The sequence below is a fragment of the Psammomys obesus genome, unplaced genomic scaffold (assembly GCF_907164565.1).
Source record: "Psammomys obesus unplaced genomic scaffold, mPsaObe1.curated_primary_1811, whole genome shotgun sequence".
Lineage (NCBI taxonomy): Eukaryota > Metazoa > Chordata > Mammalia > Rodentia > Muridae > Psammomys > Psammomys obesus.
In genome coordinates this window covers 4,022,545-4,041,133 of record NW_026591643.1, presented here as the reverse complement: position 1 = coordinate 4,041,133, position 18,589 = coordinate 4,022,545, and the positions used below count along the sequence as shown (strand labels likewise).

General features: G+C 47.7%; 2 protein-coding genes and 1 long non-coding RNA gene across 6 annotated transcripts in view; 2 read left to right on the top strand and 1 right to left on the bottom strand.

Annotated features, from left to right (window-relative positions):
- Nucleotides 1-2,252, top strand: part of Wdr31 (WD repeat domain 31) — a 21,390-nt gene extending 19,138 nt beyond the window's left edge. For all 3 annotated transcript variants that reach the window (XM_055611739.1, XM_055611736.1, XM_055611738.1), the window contains exon 11: nt 227-2,252. In XM_055611739.1, the coding sequence (XP_055467714.1) occupies nt 227-387 (161 nt within the window). In that variant the 3' untranslated portion in view covers nt 388-2,252. The remainder of the gene's footprint in view (nt 1-226) is intronic.
- LOC129680164 (uncharacterized) overlaps nt 1-16,662 on the bottom strand; it is an 18,935-nt gene extending 2,273 nt beyond the window's left edge. The window contains exon 1 of the long non-coding RNA XR_008720642.1: nt 16,544-16,662. This is a non-coding gene — a long non-coding RNA (uncharacterized LOC129680164). The remainder of the gene's footprint in view (nt 1-16,543) is intronic.
- Nucleotides 12,463-18,589, top strand: Rnf183 (ring finger protein 183). 2 transcript variants are annotated; one of them, XM_055611741.1, is made up of 3 exons: nt 12,463-12,489; nt 12,939-13,137; nt 17,522-18,589. In XM_055611741.1, exon 3 carries the CDS (start codon nt 17,559-17,561, stop codon nt 18,129-18,131), a length of 573 nt encoding a protein of 190 aa, XP_055467716.1. In that variant the 5' UTR covers nt 12,463-12,489; nt 12,939-13,137; nt 17,522-17,558; the 3' UTR covers nt 18,132-18,589. The 2 variants fall into 2 exon arrangements, with proteins under 2 accessions (XP_055467716.1, XP_055467717.1); XM_055611742.1 differs by lacking the exons at nt 12,463-12,489; nt 12,939-13,137 and adding an exon at nt 16,872-16,921.

Genomic DNA, 18,589 nt, shown 5'->3' with positions numbered 1-18,589 from the left:
TACAGGGCATGCTCTGTTTCCTGTTCTCACGAGAGCCCCAACTGCATAATGATGTTTAGTGAACAGCAGGCCACATCCAATAGTCTAGATGTGCTGAAGGAGGCTGCACTATCCACATGTGCCTATGAACACTCCATGATTACGGAGTGGCAGAACTGCCTAATGATGCATTTCTCAAACATGTTTCCGTCATAAAGCATATGACCGGTTTTCCTTCCTTCTCCAGCCTGCCTTTTCACCTTGTCTCTGGATGGATCAGGACCCTTGACCTCACTGGCTGTTGGTGACATCACCTCCTTGTTATGTGCAAGTTTCTACAGAGGAGTTCACTTACTGAAAGTAGAGCACAGCCAAGGGCTGGAACTACAGGAAGTGGCAGCCTTCTGAAGCCAAGAGACATTGAGTGGACAATATCAAACAATGACCCCTCCTTTCTGTGTTAGTAGTTGTTTTAAGTCCAATGATTCAAAAACCCAGGGTGTCTGTTTTGTTTGTTTGCTTATTTCTCTGTACCAGGTCTTACTCTGTAGTCCAGGCTGGCCTTGAACTCATAACAATTCTGCCTCAGTCTCCTGACTGCTGGAATTATAGGTGTGAGCCAGCATTCTCAGGAAAACTGATACTTAGAAACATGGAAAAGAGCTGGAGAGGTGGCTCAGCAGCTAAGAGCACTGGCTGCTCTTCCAGAGGTCCTGAGTTCAATATTCCCAGCAACCACGTGGTGGCTCACAACTATCTATAATGGGAGCTGATGCTCTCTTCTGGTGTTCATGAAGACAGAACACTCATGTATATAAAATACATAAGTAAATAAATCTTAAAAAAAAAAAAAAAAAAAAAGGACCAGCTGGGTGTGGTGGTGTACCCCTTTAATCCTAGCACTCAGAGGCAGAGGCAAGTGGATCTCTGAGTTTGAGGCCAGCCTGGTCTCAGAGTAAGCTCCAGGATCCAGGACAGCCAAGGCTACACAGAGAAACCCTGCCTTGAAAAAACAAAAAACAAAAAACAAAAAAAAAAAAAAAAAGAAGAAGAAGAAAGAAAGAAGACTAAATATAAGGCAAATCCAAATGGAATATCTAATGAGCTTTGGGGCTGCTCTTCAAAGTGAATGTATTTATTGCTTAAGAAAATAACTTGGAGTCATAAGAGCCTCTGAGGATGAAAACATGTGCTAGGGGCATGACTCCATGTCCCCATGAAGGAGACACATCAAGCTGGGTAAGAATAGTGGCATTTATAGAGAAAGGAGATGATGGGCAATGACATTAAGCTCGGTCAGCCCAAAGCCCCTTAGGGGGAGCGGGCAACACAGCAAGAGGCAGGAACTTCCTGCCATCTACCTTTCTGGGGCAGTGCTGCCGAGAGGCCTGCAAATAAGCACAAGAACCCTGCCCTGAATTGCAGAAATTACTAGGCCTCCCCCATGTATCAAGAGCAGAGGCAGGTAGAGGGCTAGAGAGATGGCCCAGTGCTTAAGAGCACTGTCTGTCCTTCCAAAGGACCTGGGTTCAAATCCCAGTTTCCACATGGCAGCTCACAACTGTATGTAACCCCCAACTCCAAGGGATCTGACTCCTTTACACTAATTTTTTTTTTTTTAAGTAGAGGGGATCAAGAGACTAAGGCTAAGAAATAAATGTGCATTTTAATTTGATTTTCATTTATATAAAACACTACAGCATGTACTCTCTCTACCTCCCGCCCCCTGGGGATGGCCAGAGGCAAAGGAGCCATCTCTGGAGTAGAGAGCCGGAAGGATGGAGGCCACTGAGCACCCTCAGCAAGAAGGGTTGAGTTGCTTACGTCATGCTGTGTGGCCCCAACAAGTCTGTTCTTAGCCAGGAGCCCAGAAGCCCATTTTCCTCACTGGAAAATGGAGCCTTTCTTGCTTTTAGATGAGTCCTAAGGTAAGGCAGCTGAGGCCCGGCTAGAGAATGGCTGCATTTATAGCTGCTGGTCTGTCTGTCCATGGTTCAGGGGTTGCCCACCATTTCTTCTCCCTCCTGCTGTCTCCAGGGTCAGGAGGAAAGTGTGTTCTTGGGGCTCGGAGAGTCTGGCCCGAGTGAAAATTCCATGGAGTTAACTTTGAGAAAGTTATCCAGTCTTGGCTTCCTCGTGGGTAATAGGCTGCTCATGGCCATACCTCCCTCACAGGGCTGTTCTGAGGCAAGCTGGAACTACAGCAAACAGCAGGCAAGGGAGCCACTCAGTATCTTGTCTGGACTGAATACTCAGTGTTTATTATTCCCACAATAAACACTTACCATTCATCTGTTGTCAGATCTTATTTTCTAAACTTTTGGCCTTTCAATTTCTTAATGTATGGGTCTTTGTACTCTGGGAGGAGCAGTAGACAGTGTGAGAAGAAACTACTTCATTGGGCACCTATAGTGGGCTAAGTAGATTCTCACTAAAAGTCTCAATGATGTTCTCATTTCACAGATGGGAAAGCCAAGGCCCAGAGGCCTGCGTTACTTGGCTTATAGTTATGAACATAGGAAGGGAAGGGCTGAGACTGGACTCTGGGTCTGTCAGACTTGGAGTCTTCCTCTGCAGCCTTTCGCCTTTGCTGTTGTAGATATTCATAGACCATGACCTTGCTTTTTTTTTTTTTTTTTTGAGACTAGTTTTTAATTTAGTTCTGGAGACTCGGGATGCCATTTCTGCAGGCCAGGAACTCTGCCACTGAGCTGTCCCTTAGCCCTTAGTTAACTTTTGGCTCTAGGGAAATCCTTCCGGTGGGTACCTGGGGGCTGTGGACAGTTCTCTTGGGACAGGCAAAAGCCCAGAATGTGCTGGCTGCGTACTGCTGTGGCTGACAGCTCCTTAGAGAAGGAGACAGTAAGTAAAATAAGTAAAGGAGTAGGGAGGGAGAGGATCCTGGTGACATGAAGGGTTCTGACACTCCTGCTCCTTCCTGGACTCTGCCGTGTGCTTGGTGCCTGAGAAGCAGATGAGCAAGAGCAAGTGCTTGTGTTCATGGAGTCTTTCCACAGTTACTACAGAGCCGGGTGTGCCAGCACACGCCTTTGAGCCCAACACTCAAGGAGGCAGAGGCAAGCAGATCTCTGTGAGTTTGAGGCCAGCCTGGTCTATGAAGTAAGTTCCAGGACAGCAGGGCTGCACAGAGAAACCCTGTCTCAAAAAAAAAAAAAAAAGTTATTGTACGCCCTAAGCATACTTTTAGTGTCCAATCTTCTGGCTGCTGAAGTCATGAACTCTTTATTTTAGAACTGCCCTCTACTTCTTACAAAGGAGCTTCTCCTGGCAGTTACCTTTTTTCCTTCCAGGAATGTCAGCCCTTGCAGTCTTGTCAATTATATATTTACATTTTAAACATTTATAGATTAACATTTATCATGAGGATAAATATAAACAGAAAAGTTGGTGGTGATTATTAATGGTCTTCACTTGGGGGTCATCAGCAAAGTACAGAGTTCAGGTTTCTTGGAGAGTGTCATCCTTTGGCACTGAGAAGAAGGGCTTTGGGCACTTCTGAGTGGCCTCTTGAAACCAATTACTAAAGAGCAGCTTCATCGTTAAGCTCGAGAGCCAGCTGCTGTGGTCTGCTTGTGTTCCAGCTTTTGAAAGAACAGGAGGCTCAGGAGTCCACCATCATCCTCACCTTTATGGTGAGGTCAAGGCCAAGTGAGGCCCCCAATGCCCTGCCACCTGCCAAATAACAAAAACAAAGCCAAAGATCTAGTGTTTTTTCAAAGTTGGTACATTTCGGCATGGGTTGCCCAGCTAAGTCTACATTCTAGCCAGGCATGCCAGGGGAATGTCAAGGGAATGGGGCCCATTACTTTCACCCAAGTGGCTTGAAAGGAGCGTGAGTGTGAGGGCCCAGGGCACCCCTCAGGCCCGTCCCTGCTAGCGGAGTCCAGTGACGGCTTCAGCCGCAGAGGTCGGTGATGGGGTAGCAGGGCAGAGAGGAGCCAGCGCCTGTGTCACCTTGACGAGCTGCTCTGCCAGCCTGTCTGTCTACACTGTTGGTAGAGAAGAAGAGCCTCTTTAGTCTACTGTATAATCGAGGCTCAGTCAGCCGTATGAAAAATTTCAACTGTCCAAGCTTAAAGCTTTAAAAAATTTGAAAATTGAAAAACCTCTAGAAACCAAGACCTGACTGCAGATGTGTGCAGGACTGGGACCAGTAGGCTGCTGTGTCCAGATCGAGTCGGGCAGACCTAGAATCAAATCTCAGACCTTCCCCTTCCTATGTTTGCGACTGTGGGCAGAGTGCTTCGTGTCTCCGGGCCTCAGCGTTTCCAACTGTGAAGTGGGAACATGACTGGGAGTTTTAGAATATGGCTCCAGCTATGCAGCAGCGCTTTCACCCTCATGGATCTCCGCGCCGAGAGGTAGAGAAGGCGGTCTAGACTGCAAGGAAGAGGCTCCTCACCGCAGGAAGGAGCTCTTAGGAATGACATCACCATGGGCCTCCAAGCCCAGCCAACCTCGGCCCCACAAAGCCTGGTACACAAACTCAGAAGGCAGCCCGTGATTCGTGAGCAATAACAAACTGCTCTTGCTTTAAGACGTATTTTGAGTGGTTTGCGATGCTGCGAGACTTCAGTGCGACAAGCACGCGCTGGTTGGCGGCACTGACACAACGACCACATGCAGCCGGCGCCACCCTCATTGTTAGGTAGGAGCCTACCGCATGGAGACTCTGATCTGTGCATGGAATTGGTACTCGGGGAGTTTCTACTCACATGGCACTGCTCCTGGCACATTCTCATAACGTCCTCTGGCGAACAGAGGCATGTGTTTGTGCCCATCCTATGACAAGCAAGAACTTGCTGGACTGCGGAGTTCATGCCACCAGCTTTAGTGGATACTGCCAGACATTTCCCCCAAAGAATTTGTGCCACTTTGCTCTCAAGCAAGTGTGCAAGAGTCAGAGTTCTGGCTCTTCACCCTTGGTGCTTTTGAACTTTAAAACCCTCCATTGTGAAAATAAGAGTCCTGATGCTAGAGTATGCTCCACAGGGGCTGGAGAAACAGGCTGGACCAGCCAGCTTCGCCATCCACTCTCGTCCTTACCATCTCCAGCCAAGAGGTCAGAGTTTCATAATAAAACCCAATGTGTAGACAGCGCCCTGCAATTTTACTCTCTCATAGTCACAATCTTCATTTTTGTCTTCGAAGAAAATAACTCAGGGGGCTAGAGAGATGGCTCAGAGGTTAAGAGCATAGGCTGCTCTTCTAGAGGTCCTGAGTTCATTCCCCAGCAACCTCATGGTGGCTCACAACCATCTATGATGAGACCTAGTGCCTTCATCTGGCATGTAGGCATGCAACCAGGCAGAACACTGTATACATAATAAATAAATTAAAAAAGAAAAGAAAAGAACTCCAAGGTAGCTGGAATGGAGATTAGTATCCCCATTCTATAGAAGAGTGACTCTCCCAAGGTCTAAGAGCATGTGGCAGGTACAGACAGTAGCTTACTCCTTGTACACACAGGTTGGTTTTTCCTGGCAAGACCCTCTGCTTTTAGTGGTTTTATCATAGTTTTGAGTAAAGGCTGAGGGCTGGAGACCAGAAGGAAGTGTTTGCACCTGTGGAAATGAGTGACATTAAGTCTAAACATTACACCCAGAACACCCAATTCATCCCCTATGTTCTTTCTTCCAGACCGGGAACACAGCAACCTGCCAGTTCTAAGTCCTGCACACAGACAACTGAAAAGCCCAGCCTTGGGTGGTGGAGTGGAGCCGCCTGGCACTGCAGGTCCGGTGTGGCCCTCTGCCTCCACTTCGTCTTTTAGTAATTTGCTGGCTTCTTGTGACTGAGACTCATGCAGATGGTGCCTATGCTTCCCTCTAAAACAGACAACAGACATCACACATAGCAACACTCCACCGCGGAAAAAAGAAATCCATGATCTGCACATAGCTAAAGACATGGAAGAAAGAGCAAACGTGCCGCTAACCAGGCTGGAGAGATTGTTCAGTTAGGAGCACTTGCTGCTCTCCTAAACGTCCCAGGGTTAGTTCCCAGCATTTACGTCAGGCAGCTCACCCCTGCCTGTAACTCCAGAATCATGGAACCTGATGCGCGCTCTGGTCCCCATGGACAGCTGCACTCGGGTGCACACAAGGCCACTTACACTCACACCACACACACACTTAAAACAGAGAACCTGCCTGGTGTGATTCATGCCTTTAATCCCAGCAAGTAGCTCTCTGTGTTCGAGGCTAGCCTGGTCTACACAGTGAGTTCTAGGACAACTGGGATTATGTAGAGAGGCTTTGTCTCAAAAAGTTAAAATAAAATCCTTAGACTCTACTGACTGTGGCTTATCTAGGTACTGAGTATAAAGCTGAGCTCACCCACTCTCTTCTGCACCCCCCTCCCCACTAACCTTCTCTCTCTTACCAAAGATTAAAGGGTTGCTGGAAGGGAGGTAGAGGCTTAAATACCTCAAATAAAATGGTGTTTAAAACGAGCACAAAAGTGAAGGTGTTTTTTTTTGTTTGTTTCTTAGACATAGCTTTTACAGTGAAGAGACTGACTGAATGGGACAGTATGGAAAGACTAAGCCAAATCAAGACCTTTGTTGTTTTGTTTTGTTTTGTTTTGTTTTTAAGGTGAACAAACATTTTGTTTGCATGTATGTGAGTGCCCTGCAATCATGCAGCACCCACAGAGGCCAGAAGGGGGTGTCAGATCCCTTGAGCTGGAGTTACAATAGTTGTGAACTAAACACCAAGCCTCCTGGAGGAGCACCAGCACTCTTAAAAGCAAGGCCTTTGTTTTTAAAGTAAAAGCTTTCTAGCCTGCATGATTTTATGCTATAGAAAGATGGCAAAGTGTGTGTGTGGTGGGGAGGACACTACCAAATGGTGCACAGAGGTCAGCACAACAATTCATGAAATGTATTCTATATGTAGAATACAAGGAAAAGAGAGCAATGTGCACACCCCAGATGTGTCATGACTAGCTCTGCATGTAGCATTTGGGGTGAGCTTATGTCCTTCGTCCAGAGGCAATGTGTCTTTGATAGTCGATAATCTGTGTATCAATGTCCTAGTCTACAAATGGAAAACATGGTGATAGGGCCAAGTTCTGTCATTTGGCCAAGTTCTGAAATTTGCTGATCCTGGAGAATGTGCCGGTCATTGTTCTTAATTGTCAACAATTATAGTCACCTGAGTTTTATAAATTTCTGTCCTTGATGTATCTTATAACAAAAGTTAGGCTTCAGTGATAGGGGGATGACTGGGAGAGGGGGTGTTTGGCCATAGAGAGGTGACCACCAGAAGGCCCTAGAGAACAGCAGTGAGCCTGCACACCCAGAGACCTGTGGACCACTGACCTCATGGCTTCAGTACTGTGAAAGCCCCACAGGAGAGACTTTTCCCAGTTTGTTCTTGCTGTAATGGCAGGCCTGACACCGGGTGACTTAGAGGCTAAGAATGTCAAGATAATGTGCAGCTTCTAGTGAGGGCCTTTAATGTGTAGTGGAAAGAGGGAGGGCAGCAGGGATTGCTCTGACAGCCCACAGTCTCCAGGAGGAATCTGTCCAGAGGAAGCATTACTCCTCCAACGCTAAAATCCCCTCTTAATGGCGCCACCACCTCTCAGCACTATCACAAACAAAAAGCAAAGATGGTTTTAGAAGGGATGTGCCATATTTAAAGCAGAGCATTTCACCCCTGCCTCCCTCACCATGGAAAATACAACCTCTCCATCCCAAATCTTAACTTGTTCCAAAGTCTATCCCAAAAGTCTTAATTTGTTTTGGCACCAACTGCCAAGTACAAAGTCCCATCTCTCAGCCTGTGAAATGAAAATAAGCTCTCTCCATTCGAAACACAACATCAAGGCCAACATAAGGCCAATACACTCCTGTTCCAAAAGGATGCCATCCAGTAGGTCTGAGTGTCTACCATGGCATCTGGCATGTTTAGGAGGCGTCTCACTCTTCATCGCTCCTCTGGACCCCATTCTCTGCCACACACCATGAGCCCTGAGAGAGCCCAGGGTGTGCCCAGGAGCTCATATCCACTGTCCTTGGGGGAGGGAGGAAAACTTACGGCCTGTTCCAGCCTCACCTCTGATAGTTAGCATCCATATTAGCTGGACTAAATGGCTTGCTATCTGAATCAGCCTGAGGTTGGCAAGGGCTAGCAGATAGAATTGCACCAGTATTTCCAATTTTGTTCAATTGACACGGCCTGTAAGCCAAATAAAATAACAAAGTCAGCAGCCCAAAACCCTTACCTTTAAGGGTGAGGGCATATCCCATGCTCTGAAATCAAGATTTTTTTTTTCCATTAAATTTCATGGCAAAACTTCATATGCTGTTGTGTTGTTTATTCTTCTGGTGTTAGTAGTTACAATAAGCTGTAGAATATTGTCCAAGGCTTTGTGGGGATCCAGTGCATAGCCCAGCAGTATGACTGGCCATGTCATGGCTGGTCTGGTTAAGCAGAAGGTTTTCATTGTAGACAGGAGGGACAGCACAGCCAGAGGTGACTGGAAGAGTGCAGAGCAGAGAGAGAAAGTAGGAGACTGCTTATGGCCAGCAGACTGGACTGGGACAGGAGAGCAGAGAGGAGAGAACAAGAGAGGAAAGACAAAGAGGAGAGACCCAAGAGAGAGGAGCGAGCAAAGAAGAGCATGGCTGAAATAGCGGGGTTAGGACAACAAGAGGCTGGGCTGGACCAGAAGCTCCTGAGCTGGAGAAGTGTGAGGGGGAAGAGCTGGCTTCTTCTAAGGGAGCCTGGAGGCCAGCATGTACTTTGATGTGCTAATAGACACCACAGCCATTTGTCCTTGCTTCTCAAGTTTCAGAGGAATTCTAGCTTCTGTGTAGTGACCAGAACTCCAAACTGACAGGAAGCATTCACATGAAGAGGAAAAAGCCACACTTAGATAAAGTGTCTACAAGGATGATTGACCAATCAGAACTTCCTGATGCGAAGTTTAAATTTGCTAACCCAGAGTCAAAATTATCGAGTTATCTTCAATTTCCTTATTAGTCATTCATTACCCATCTGTATATCTGACCAAACAATAAACATTTAAAACATATTTTTAGGAGTCCACTAGTTTCTACCAACTAAAAACCAAGGCATGTCATCAGATAACATCTGAAACCTATAGGAGAATTTTTTCCTGCTCTGCTGTACCCACCTACCCATAGCCCTCACCTGTGTATTCAGTAAATGTGCTGGTTTATGGCTTTCTTCTGTTCTGTTTGTGGTGTGCACTCGTGTGTGTGTGTGTGTGTGTGTGTGTGTGTGTGTGTGTGTGTGTGTAATGGTGGGGGTGGCTCAGGGGTTAAGAGCATTTGCTGCTTGTGAAGAGGACTTGGGATTAGTTTCCAGCATACACATGGTGGCTCAGAACTACCTGTAACTCTGGTTCCAGGAAATCCAAAGACCTCTTCTGGCTTCCATGAGCTCCTGCATGCACACGGTGAACATAAACTCACACGGGCAAACACATATGTGTGCACATAAATAAAAACTTTTTCAAAGAAGCTTATGTAACCACTTCCATGGCAGATCATATCGTTCAGGACCAGCTGGATGTCCTCTCCTGGGCTGGGATCACTCAGACTTGCCTCAGAGTAAATTGCTTCTCACTCTTTCCAGGTGAGTGTTGTGCTTTGTATCAACAGGTTTTCTGCTTGTTTGTTTTAAATTTATTTTGTTTCATGTGCATTGGTGTAAGGATGACAGATCCCTTGGAACTGGAGTGACAGACAGCTGTGAGCCCCCACATGGGTGCTAAGAATTGAACTCTGGTCCTTTGGAATAGCATGCAGCGCTCTTAATCACCAAGCCATCTCTCCAGGTCTGTAGCAACAGGTTTTAATGCCAAGGATGGTCCATTTTCTCTCGAAGATGGACTAAGATCAGCAGCGAGTACCAGCGTGGGCTTTTCACGCTGTGTAAGGCTGGGCCCTCTTGTTTCACTCAGCAGTCTGTTGGTTTGTTCTGAGCTGGTTACAGGACATTCTCTCCTTTGTTTCAGGGTACTTGTGTTATTTATTTATTTGTTTGTTTGTTTGTTTGTTTGTTTACAGATTATTTGGACAGAATATTTGTTTGCTAGCATTCACCCTTTTTCTCCTGACATTTCTTCGTGTTGTAGGACTTTTTTCCTGGGGAGACATGAACAAATGTGTCTGGCTGGTTTTATGTCAACTTGACACAAGCTAGGATTATGGAAAAGGAGGGAGCCTCAATTGAGCAAATGCCTTCATAAGATCAGGCTGTAGGTAATTCTGTCGGGATTTCCTTAGTTAGTGGTTGATGGGGAGTGCCAGCCCACTGAGGGCGCCAGCCCACTGAGGGCGCCATCCCTGTGCTGGCGGTTCTGGTTTTTGTAAGAGAGCGGACTGAGCAAGGCACACAGCAGAAGCCAGTGAGCCGCACCCCTCCCAGCCCCTGCCTCCTGTCCTGGCTTCCTTCGGTGATATGAAGGTATAAGCCAAATAAACCCTTTCCTCCTCAAGTTGTTTATGGACATGGCTAAGACGCCCCAGATATGACACCAATGCCTGACTAGAGAGAAATGGTTCCAGCCGAGTCTGTCTTGGGAAGCCGGTGGTTTCTTAGGGTTGCTTTCGGCCTTCTGCTTACCTGGGAGTAAGTACGACTCCACTGGCTCTTGTTAGTACTGACACTTGAGGATTTGGGGGTTGATTCTTTTTATCAAAATTATATAGAACAGCTCATCTCCAGGAACAACATTGTTTGTGATGTTTTATCCTCTTGTTTCCTTCCTCCCTTTCCTTCCCAGAAAGCTATGCCTCCGTCGCCCCTGCCCTGCACCTTGGCCATGCTCCATCCGGTCTTATGACTCTTGGCTCACAGGCTCCAAGGTACTGCTTAGACCAGGTACTTTTCCAGCTGGCTGGCCTGGGCCCCCCAAGCATGAACTAAATCAATTTAACTCTCAAATTCTTGAGATGCCTCACCCTCCTCTGTGTATCTCTCATATTTAAAAAAAAAAAAAAATTCCACTGTTTACAAAGGACTTCTTAGCCTGGCCACCCACAGAAATCAAGATGACGGCCCCACTCACAGGACAATTAGTGACCCAGAGAAAGGCCCGAGATAGTTTATGTTTACTTCACTTCTTGCCATGCCCTGACTGATTTCTTACCTGCACGACCTGCTTTATATTGTGTTTGTTTTTATATTCGTGGGTGTTTTGCTTGCACGAATTTCTGTGCACCATGTCTGTAGAGGCCAGGAGAAGGTGTTGCATCCCCTGAGGCTGGAGTTACAGGTGGCTGTGAGCCACCATGTGGGTGCGGGTTATTGAGCCTGGGTCCTCTGGGACAAGCAACTAATGCTCTTAAACGTGAGCCATCGCTCCAGTGCCTAAAGTCTAAAACATCCTAACACATCTGAAAGTCCGTAGTTCTGTTTCACAGAGCTCTAGGCCAACCTAAAATCTGTAGTAACTTTTGAATTTATTTCCACATTCAGCATTTACATATTTAAAATCAAAGGGTTTTGTCAGGCGTGGTGGCACATGCCCATAGTCCCAGCACTTGGGAGGTAGAATCAGGGGGATTATCAGGTGGAGGCTAGCCTTGACAACATAGTGAGTTTGAGACCAGCCTGAGTTGATTAGACTGCTGGGGACTGGTTAAGTAATTGATGGCACAGCCATTATAAAAATGAAAACGATTGGCCTGGCGAGGCTCAGTGAGGAAGGACCTCTGCAGCGAGATGCAGAACAGCCTACAGAACTTGTACATTTGGATAACAGGATGAAAAGGAACAAGGAAGCCAGCCATTTTGCTTGTGCGCACACAAGACATCTTTGGAAGATACACTAAAGACATATAGTGTAGTGCTTTAATTTTGATGCAACTAAATTGCTGGGAAAAGAGAATATTTACTTCAGAATCAAGCAAAAACACATGAATGTCCCTGTCCAAATAAGGGATCTAGAATCTTTGATTTAGCATCAATCATGCATATATATGTATGTAGATACATATGTGGGTGTGTGTATACATTTATTTCTGTGTATTCAAGAGCCACTGAAAAAACAGTACAAGAATAAGGGGACCAGAACTGCAAAGAATGACACCAGTTAAAGATAAATTTAACTTAAAAATTTAAGATCTGAGCAAAACAATGGGCCATGTGAAATCCATTTCAGAAGATGGTGAGGCCATAGGGCATATTACAGAGCCTGACTTCTAGTCTTCACTTGAACCTGTGTGTGTGTGTGTGTGTGTGCGTGTGTGTGCACACTCGATTGTGCACTTGTTGCAGGTGGCAGCCAGAGGAGGATGTCAGATGTTCCTGCTTTATTTCCTTGAGGCAGTCTTTCCTCACACCGGAAGCCTGCTGCATGGGCTGGGCTGGTCAGTCTCACCCTTCACCAGCTCCAATGCTGGGGCTGCAGGCACGCCCAGGTTGTTTGGAGTTTGAATCAGGTTATTGAGTTTGCGTAGCAAGTATTCTTTCCCACTGAGCTGTCTTCCTCGTACCTCCCACCCAGGTAGGTGTCTTTTTTCCTCCAGTTTCAGGCGAGGAAACCCAAGGCTTGCAGAAGTGAAGTCCTTCATTGCTAGTATGTATTCAGAAGTCACTGACTCTGGATTCCTGATGTCTGGCCTGTTGAAGAATTCAGGCTCTTCCTGTTCATGCTTACTGAGCTGTCATTAAAGCGTCATTCCCCTGCTGTGTTATCTGTATTTTGCAAGAGCTCTTAGTGTGCCTTTATTGCAAGGGCTCAGAGTGCCCATATATCTGACTTCAGGAATCTCCTACCTTCCCGTCAAAGCCAGGCTGAGTGAGTTCAGACAGGTCAGCTGAGGGTAAAAGGAAGGTTTAAGCCCCTCCCTTTCCAGAACAGAAGTTTGCAAGGATGAGTGCATGTCCCCCTGCCAGTCAGAGAGAGCAAGAGTGAGTCACAGATGCAAATTTTCAGGTCTCTCGTATGTGCAGAGGTCCAAAGTCGCCTGAGGAGGGAAGAAGGAAACCAGCCAGAGAATGGATCAGAGCTGGGAGTCCCATGCAAATGAGCCTGGTCCCAGTGACCTGGAAGCCAGTGCAGGATCGAGAAACCAAAGCACCTGCTTGAAGGCTGTGCTGAGAGAGGAGGAGGCTGGCCAAAGCTGGTAAGGAGTGGACAAGGGTCTCTCAGGTAAGAACTGGGAGGAGGAACAGGTGGCATTGCTTACTATGAATTCTGACCTGGAGGGCAGGCTCCTGGGTCAGTTTTCAATCTCAGCCACTCTGTCTCTGAGGCCCCAACCAAGTCACTTTACATGGAGAGCCCCAGTCTCCCCACCTATCAGATGGGCATTAACAGGATCATGCTAACTTCTGTACTGACTACTCACTGTGGCATGCAAGCATGGCTCCTTCCTCACAGCAACAGTAAAGACGGCCATGGGCTTTTTTACAGAGCAAAGTGGAGTTCAGAGAAGTGAGGCCACTGATTCAGATCAGCAAGAATCTCCTTGCAATTTGGGAAGACTTTTCCCTCCCCAGGCTGGCTTGTTTCTAGGCTGGGTTTAGAGAATCATATGGCTTCAGAAAATGGCAACAATTTGTAGAAGGCAAGCATGTTCTCTAGGTGTTTTACCACACCCAGCCTCTAGCAAGGACCCTTGAAAGACCATCCAATGCCACCAGGATGCCAGTTCTCCATGCCTGATGTGTGTGTCTGTGTGTGTTGCTACAGACAAGTTAGTTAATGATGACTGCAGGGTGCTGTTTAGAATTTGCTGTTGCTGAGCTGTCCTGCAGGAAGCTGGGGCCCAGAAGTCACTGGCTGTCTCCCAGAGACACCAAACCCTGTGCAGTGGGTGCCTGGGGGAGCACCCAGGAGACTGTTGCCATCTTTTTACTGAACATCCATTTAGAGCTGTGGCCATGTGTACTTCTGAACTAGGGTGAACAAGAGCAGATCTTCAAAGATAGCACAACAAGCTTATCAGGTCATCAGGCTTCATGGCAAGTTTCTCACTGAGCACCTGGATGGAGACCTTATCACCATTTGATGTTCTTTGTTGTTGTTTTAAAGATTTATTTATAATTTATATAGTATTCTGCCTGCATATGTGCCTGAAGAAGAAGGCACCAGAAGAGGGCACCATATCTCACTATAGATGGCTATGAGCCACCATGTGGTTGCTGGAAATTAAACTCAGGACCTCTGGAAGAACAGCCAGTGTTCTTAACCTTTGAGCCATATCTGCCCCATGTTGTTGTTGTTGTTTTTAAAGATTTTTTTTATGTGTATTGATGTTTTGCCTACATGTATGCCTGTGTGAGAGTGTCAGATCCTCTGGAACTGGAATTATAGACAGTTGTGAGCTGTCATGTGGGTGCTGGGAATTGAACCAGGGTCCTCTGGAAGAGCAACCAGTGCTCTTAACCTCTGAGCCATCTCTCCAGCTCTATTTTTTGTGTTTTTGATAGCCAGTCTGACTAGGTGAGATGCAGTCTCGATACAGTATTAATTTAGCTTTTATTGATGGCTAAGGATGCTGAAAATTTTTCAAATATTCATTGTGTTCTATGTTCTTTCAGCTATACTCTCACCTGACCTATACACGACATTGCCGTCACACACCTGAGCTAACCACTGAAGCTATAACTGACCTTTCGTTTCCACTCTTGGCCCTTTCAGTCCATCCTCTGTACTGTAGCTGGAAGGCCATTTTAAAAATGGCAATAGGAGGCTGGAGAGATGGCTCCATAAGAGCACTTGCTGCTCTTCCAGAGGACCCAGATTCAATCCCTGGCACCCATACAAAAGCTCATAACCATTTGTAACTCCAATCTCAGAGGAATCCAATGCCCTCTGCTGGCATTCATGAGTACCAGGCATACACTTCGTGTATAGACATACATGCAATACCAAAAATTTAAACTAAAGATACAATAGATATAGGAACCCTATATCTATATAGGAATATATATAGGTGGATCACACCTGTTATCTCGGCGTTTGGGATTCAGGAGGCAAGAGGACCACTGATTGAGATCAAGGTCAGTTGGACAAACATCAAGTTCAAGGCAGCCTTAGCTGTAGCATAAGACCCTATCTCAAATTTTAAAGAAACCTCCAAATAAAAATGAAAACAAGTCAAGGATTAGGTATATCCCATCAATGAATCTCAAATGAGTTTGGGAATTTAGAGATTTAGCCTCCTGCCTTCACTCTGAGCACTTTGGACTCAGCCCCTCAGCCAACCCATCCTTTCCCCTATCACACCGGCAAAAGCCACCTCTGAGCTTTGAGATGAGCTGTTCCCTGGGCCTGGCATGCTCTTCCTCCATTCTGCCTAGCGGGACTATTTTCAGCCTCAGCCTCGCAGTCACAGCACCTCTTTGGGGAAATCTTCCACTCCAAGCCCACTTTCTTTTTTGTTCTTTAGTCATGTATTTCATTGGGTGAGGCGGCGCCCAACCTTAATCCCAGCATTCAGGAGGTAGAGGAGGCGTGTGGATCTCTATGTGTTTGAGGCCAGCCTGGTGTACATAGTGAGTTCCAGGACAGTCAGAACTACACAGTGAAACGTACATACATACATATATACATACTCATGAGACATCATTTTTTGCCTCAGCAGCCTACCTATGATTGTCATGAAATCAAAGATCAACTTTGTTCACTTTTGTCTCTCAGCTCCTGCTACTGCACTTGGCATGGGGTAAGCAGTCAGTTACCAGGAAGGGAAGAATGGCTGAGGCAGCAGCCACATCCTAGGGGCTCTTCCAGTTTTGGTTATGGCTCTGCCATTGCTCCCTGAATCTCCTAAGTCCATGTTCGGAGCAGTGACTGAGGTCTAGCTAAAGCCAGGAAGCCTGGGTAAAAGAGGACACAGGTTTTGCTTCAGGCATCAAATTGGTCAGGATATAGATATCATATCTCGAAGGAAGTCTTCCCATGCACAGCTCCTAGCTTCCTCCCTGGAGTCTTAATTGACGTGAGGAATCCGGAGGAAACAGGGCACCTGCTCAGCTCCTTCCACACATCCTGCAAAGTGGAGTGAATGACTGCAGCTTCTGTGTTTGTGGCTACAGCATGTGGTGGACTAGGAATCCAAAGCCGCGTGTCCCGGTGTCATTGTGGCTGGCTAGAATCACTTCTCATTTCCATGTGAATGGCTTTGAAGGAGAAGTAGCTTTCTTAAACACCCTCTGGCCCCAACAACTTAACTCCTCTAATTGAAATGACCAACATGAGTAAGAGATGAAAGTCAAAGTGTTTCTGCTTGGAATGGGGAAGCAGGGCTTGAACGCTCCTCTCCAAGGTCGGTAGAACGGCCCTCTTTGGGACCGTTGACTGTCCCTGTCCTAAAGGTTTGCCTACTTTTGTTGCAGCTACCTAGTTAAAAAGGAGGGGAGGAAGAGGCTCTGGGAAGTTTAACAGTCACATCTTTAGGGGTATGCAGCAAGCCGAGCACATGGCAGCCAGCTCCTCTGCGCAAGGAGGAGGCTCCAGCGGTTTAGAAAAGAAACGAGGGCCCAAGAGAGAAGGAACCCAGAAGACTTGTCCTCATGGTGATCTAGAAAGGGGAAACTGTTACCCTTACCTTTCCAGTGCAGGGATTCCGGGTATGAAAGGAGCCACCCTCAGACCTGTATCTGCTTCACACTCAGTTGCTACACCGCGTGTATGAGGGAGAGTTTGAGTGTGTAGGTCTGTCTGTCTGTCCGCCGTGCTCCTGTGAGTCTCATTTGGGTCTCCTGGGCACCGATTGGCCTTGACTCCATGCAGGTGCTGAGGCTGCAGCCAGGGCCACCTGGCGCTCCAGGTGCTCTGAGCATGCTGTCATGGAAACGGCCCCAGGGTTGGTGGCAAGGCAGCAGATTTCCAAAGCTAGGCGGGTTCAGGAGAGGGAGAGCTGGGGAACTCAGACCCTTTGGAGTGGTCTCTCCGGATTCCCCTCCTACCGTGCACAGAAGCCCAGGTGGGTGCTGGGAGAGAGCGTGAGGAGGAGCCAGGGGAGGCCAAGAACTGGGAAGAGACACACACAGCTGCTCTGGGGGCCCGAGCAGGGGAGTTTTCTCTAGACTGGTCAGTTGGCTGTGAGGAGTTGGCCACTGGCCCAAAGGAAGGAGCAGAAAGGGGGCTGGTGTTTGTCCCCAGAGGATGGACAGACTATCTCTGTTCCAGTCAGGGATTTGAGAGCAGGGAAGGAAGCACCTGGCCCTTAGCAAAACCCACCAAATATGTAGTTCTCTCTTGCTCCACAGAGCCAAGGCACCTAGAGCAAATTCAGGGAAGAGAGTCGGCATTTTAGCAGTCTCCAGCGCCCCAGTCCCCCCTATGGGAGGGTGACCCAGAGGGTGGCTCAGTCCTTTATCCTGGGCAATGAGCAGCGGGATAGCTTCAGACTTAAGTCTGTGACCCAGGACTGGGTGCTCTTGGACAAAATGCTCTTAGACACACATTCCTCCACCTGTGAAATGCGGATGGGAAGTTTCTGTCCTCTCAGTGCTGAGGGCTGCAGACCAAGCCCAGGGACAGAGCCCCACGGGCGCGCTTTACGCTTTCTTTCCTTTACCAGGACGTCTGCCGAGAGGCTCCCTGCATGCGATCCGAGGATGACCGAGCCACAGGGCCCGGAGCTCATACCCGAGTGTCCTGTCTGCTGGAGCCCCTTCAACAACACGTTCCACACCCCCAAAGTGCTAGACTGCTGTCACTCCTTCTGCGTGGAATGCGTGGCCCACCTCAGCCTGGTGACGCCGGCCAGGCGCCGCCTGCTCTGCCCACTTTGCCGTCAGCCCACCGTTCTGGCTTCAGGGCAGCCAGTCACCGATTTACCTACAGACACTGCCATGCTGACCCTTCTCCGCCTAGAGCCTCACCATGTCATCCTCGAGGGCCACCAGCTCTGTCTCAAGGACCAGCCCAAGAGTCGCTACTTCCTGCGTCAGCCTCGGGTCTACACCTTGGATCTTGACCCTGAGCCTGGGAGCCAGACTGGCCCTCCTCAGGACACAGCCCCTGACACCAGGCCTGTGTCCATCCCCAGCCACTACTCTCTCAGAGAGTGTGTCCGAAACCCTCACTTCCGCATCTTTGCCTACCTGATGGCTGTCATCCTCAGTGTCACCCTGCTGCTCATCTTCTCCATCTTTTGGACTAAGCAGTTCTTTTGGGGCATGGGGTGAGCTCTCCGTGTTCCAGGACAAGGAATGGGCCTTTCTCAGTGGTTGCTGGAGTGGGGACTACAGAACCGCCTTTCGTGTTGTCTTCTTTGTAATGTTGCCCGTTTTGCAGCCCAGGGATCTGTTAGGTCATGTGTCTGCTTTGGAGAACAGGGATGGCCTGACAGGAAATAAAGAACTGAAGGGCCAGAGCACTGATTATGAACTATGGGGTCACAATCAGGGGTAGAGAAGCAGTTCTGCGGCCACATGGTCACACAGCAAACTGTGCCAAAGGGCTGGACGGCACTGTCCAGACAGCCAACTAGATGAGATAGCTTGTAGCATCTTTCACTGAGCTGTTCGTGTGTTGCTGACAATTCTGGGAAGTGTTTCAATTCTCTGTGCTAATGTGCTTGTCTCCCCTTTCAGTTTTCTCATTCTTGCCACCATTTCCAGTAAAACAAGCCTGCATTCTTTAA